Source organism: Elephas maximus, chromosome 15, assembly GCF_024166365.1.
Source record: "Elephas maximus indicus isolate mEleMax1 chromosome 15, mEleMax1 primary haplotype, whole genome shotgun sequence".
In the NCBI taxonomy this organism is placed as follows: domain Eukaryota; kingdom Metazoa; phylum Chordata; class Mammalia; order Proboscidea; family Elephantidae; genus Elephas; species Elephas maximus.
The window spans coordinates 81,459,331-81,461,172 of record NC_064833.1 but is presented as its reverse complement, the minus strand read 5'-3'; the positions used below and the strand labels follow the sequence as shown (position 1 = coordinate 81,461,172).

Genomic DNA, 1,842 nt, shown 5'->3' with positions numbered 1-1,842 from the left:
GTCAAGCACTTAACCCTTTGCATCACCTCTGGATGAACATATATGTATACACACACACATACTTATGTATATATGCACACACACAAGTTTGTACATGTATGTGTATATATATACCACTGTATCAAACTCACACACATACATATTTCACTGTATCAAAAATGCATTTTAACAAACTTCACTGCTCCTGTTAGTTATTCTCAGGAAAGATCTCTAATATGGAAATTTCACTTAGGACGCATTGCTTCCTGAGACCCCATTGTCCTCTACAGAACTGCAGTGTTCCTTCTCCAGTGCGATGGAAGACACTCTACCTTTGTTCTTTCCTGGTTTTCTTCCAAGGGCTCTCTAAGTTTAATTTTGGATCTTCATTTTTGTTTGCTTTGCTTATTTCCTTTTTGTGGACTCTCAGGTAAGGCAGGTTGATATCTGTACAAGTAACCATAGGGACGAAGGTGATACACCAGGTATTCTAACTCATACATGAATGTCAGGGGCACACCATGAAAAGAAATGGCAAAATCAGAACAGCAACCCGGACCCTCTACAGGCAGGTAATAGTTATACCTCCAGTACCAAAAGGTTCTGGGCAGAACGCCTTTGCTTAAATGGTATTCTGGCAAAAAAGGATGAAAAGTTTCTTTGCCAGTGGGATCTCTGGAATCTTCCGCGTGTACCTTTACGATTTCCATGCATATCCCCAGTTCTAAGTCTTCAACGGGCGTGGCAGGTGTACACGTGTTCGTTTTAGAGGCATGCACAAACCTCTTCAAGGCTTCCTTGCTGAGCACATACCCTGCCCCACCGCTCATGTATCCCTGCTTTACAAACGGCCGAAATCTTCTCCCAAAGTAAATAGGTTCTTGGGGATCATAATTTGCGAGAAGCCATCTCAAATTGTCTAGTATGACATATGTGTCGTCATCTGCTTTCATAAACCAATCTGCCTCTTCTAAACAATGGTCATGAACATACTGAAAGGCTCGGATTGTTTTCCAGGACAGTTGGTGTCTCCCTTCTTGGGTGTTTAGTCCCACGGTAGGAAAGTCTTCATTTTCCTCTGAACTCATAAACAACACCTTATTACAACGCTGGGCCCACGTGGCTTTGACGTGTTTGGCCCTTTGCTCCAGATTTTGAGGCCCCGTCATAACCCAGCAAAGGATTTTAACTTCTCGATAGAGTGTTTCAGCGACATCAGCGTTCTCACCTGTACGCTGGTATGGATCTGCGTGGAACATCATCTGTCTTTCTAGAAAATTCTGTCCAGCACCATCTGAATGCCTGGCAAGAGGATGATTATTAAGAATTTTAAGCTGGGTGTCACTCTGTTCTTCCAACAAAATACTGAAGAGTTGAGAACATAACAAAAATCCAATTGCAGATCCACAGAGGAAGGGTAAAAAATGCAGCCAAGATTTGAAGGTCATTTCTGAAAGGAGGATTTCTGACGTCCGTGGCGGTTCTCTCTCTCTCGCTCCTCCTGCAGGGGCGGAGGGTGCGAGGACGCGGAGCCGGGACCGACCGGTGTGGCCCTCCGAGCAGCCGCAGGTGGGCTCTGGCTGCCGGCTGCCGCCACCCAGGTGCTCCCGGCGGTGGCGGCAGCGGCGCAGGTGGAGGCGGAGGGAGGCGGCCCTTAGCGCGCTCCCGCCCGCGCCGCGCCCTCCAGACTTTCTGCTAATCCCTTTGTGTGCGCTCCTGTGTGGGTGTGATTCTGTGTTATTGTACCGGAGCATGTCCATTATTTCCGTTACATTTGCTGCTCTGTATGCGGTTTAGCATCTGTTGAATCCAAGTTGCTGATGGCAGTTTTCATTATTAAATGTAATATGGGCTTATGTCATA

The 1,842-nt window shown here is 46.5% G+C and overlaps 1 protein-coding gene across 1 annotated transcript; it reads right to left on the bottom strand.

The window, feature by feature from the left end:
* Positions 1-365: 365 nt before the first annotated feature.
* Positions 366-1,427, bottom strand: LOC126058885 (glycoprotein-N-acetylgalactosamine 3-beta-galactosyltransferase 1-like). Its single transcript, XM_049854261.1, has one exon. The coding sequence runs from the start codon at positions 1,425-1,427 to the stop codon at positions 366-368; it is 1,062 nt and encodes a 353-aa protein (XP_049710218.1).
* Positions 1,428-1,842: the final 415 nt, after the last annotated feature.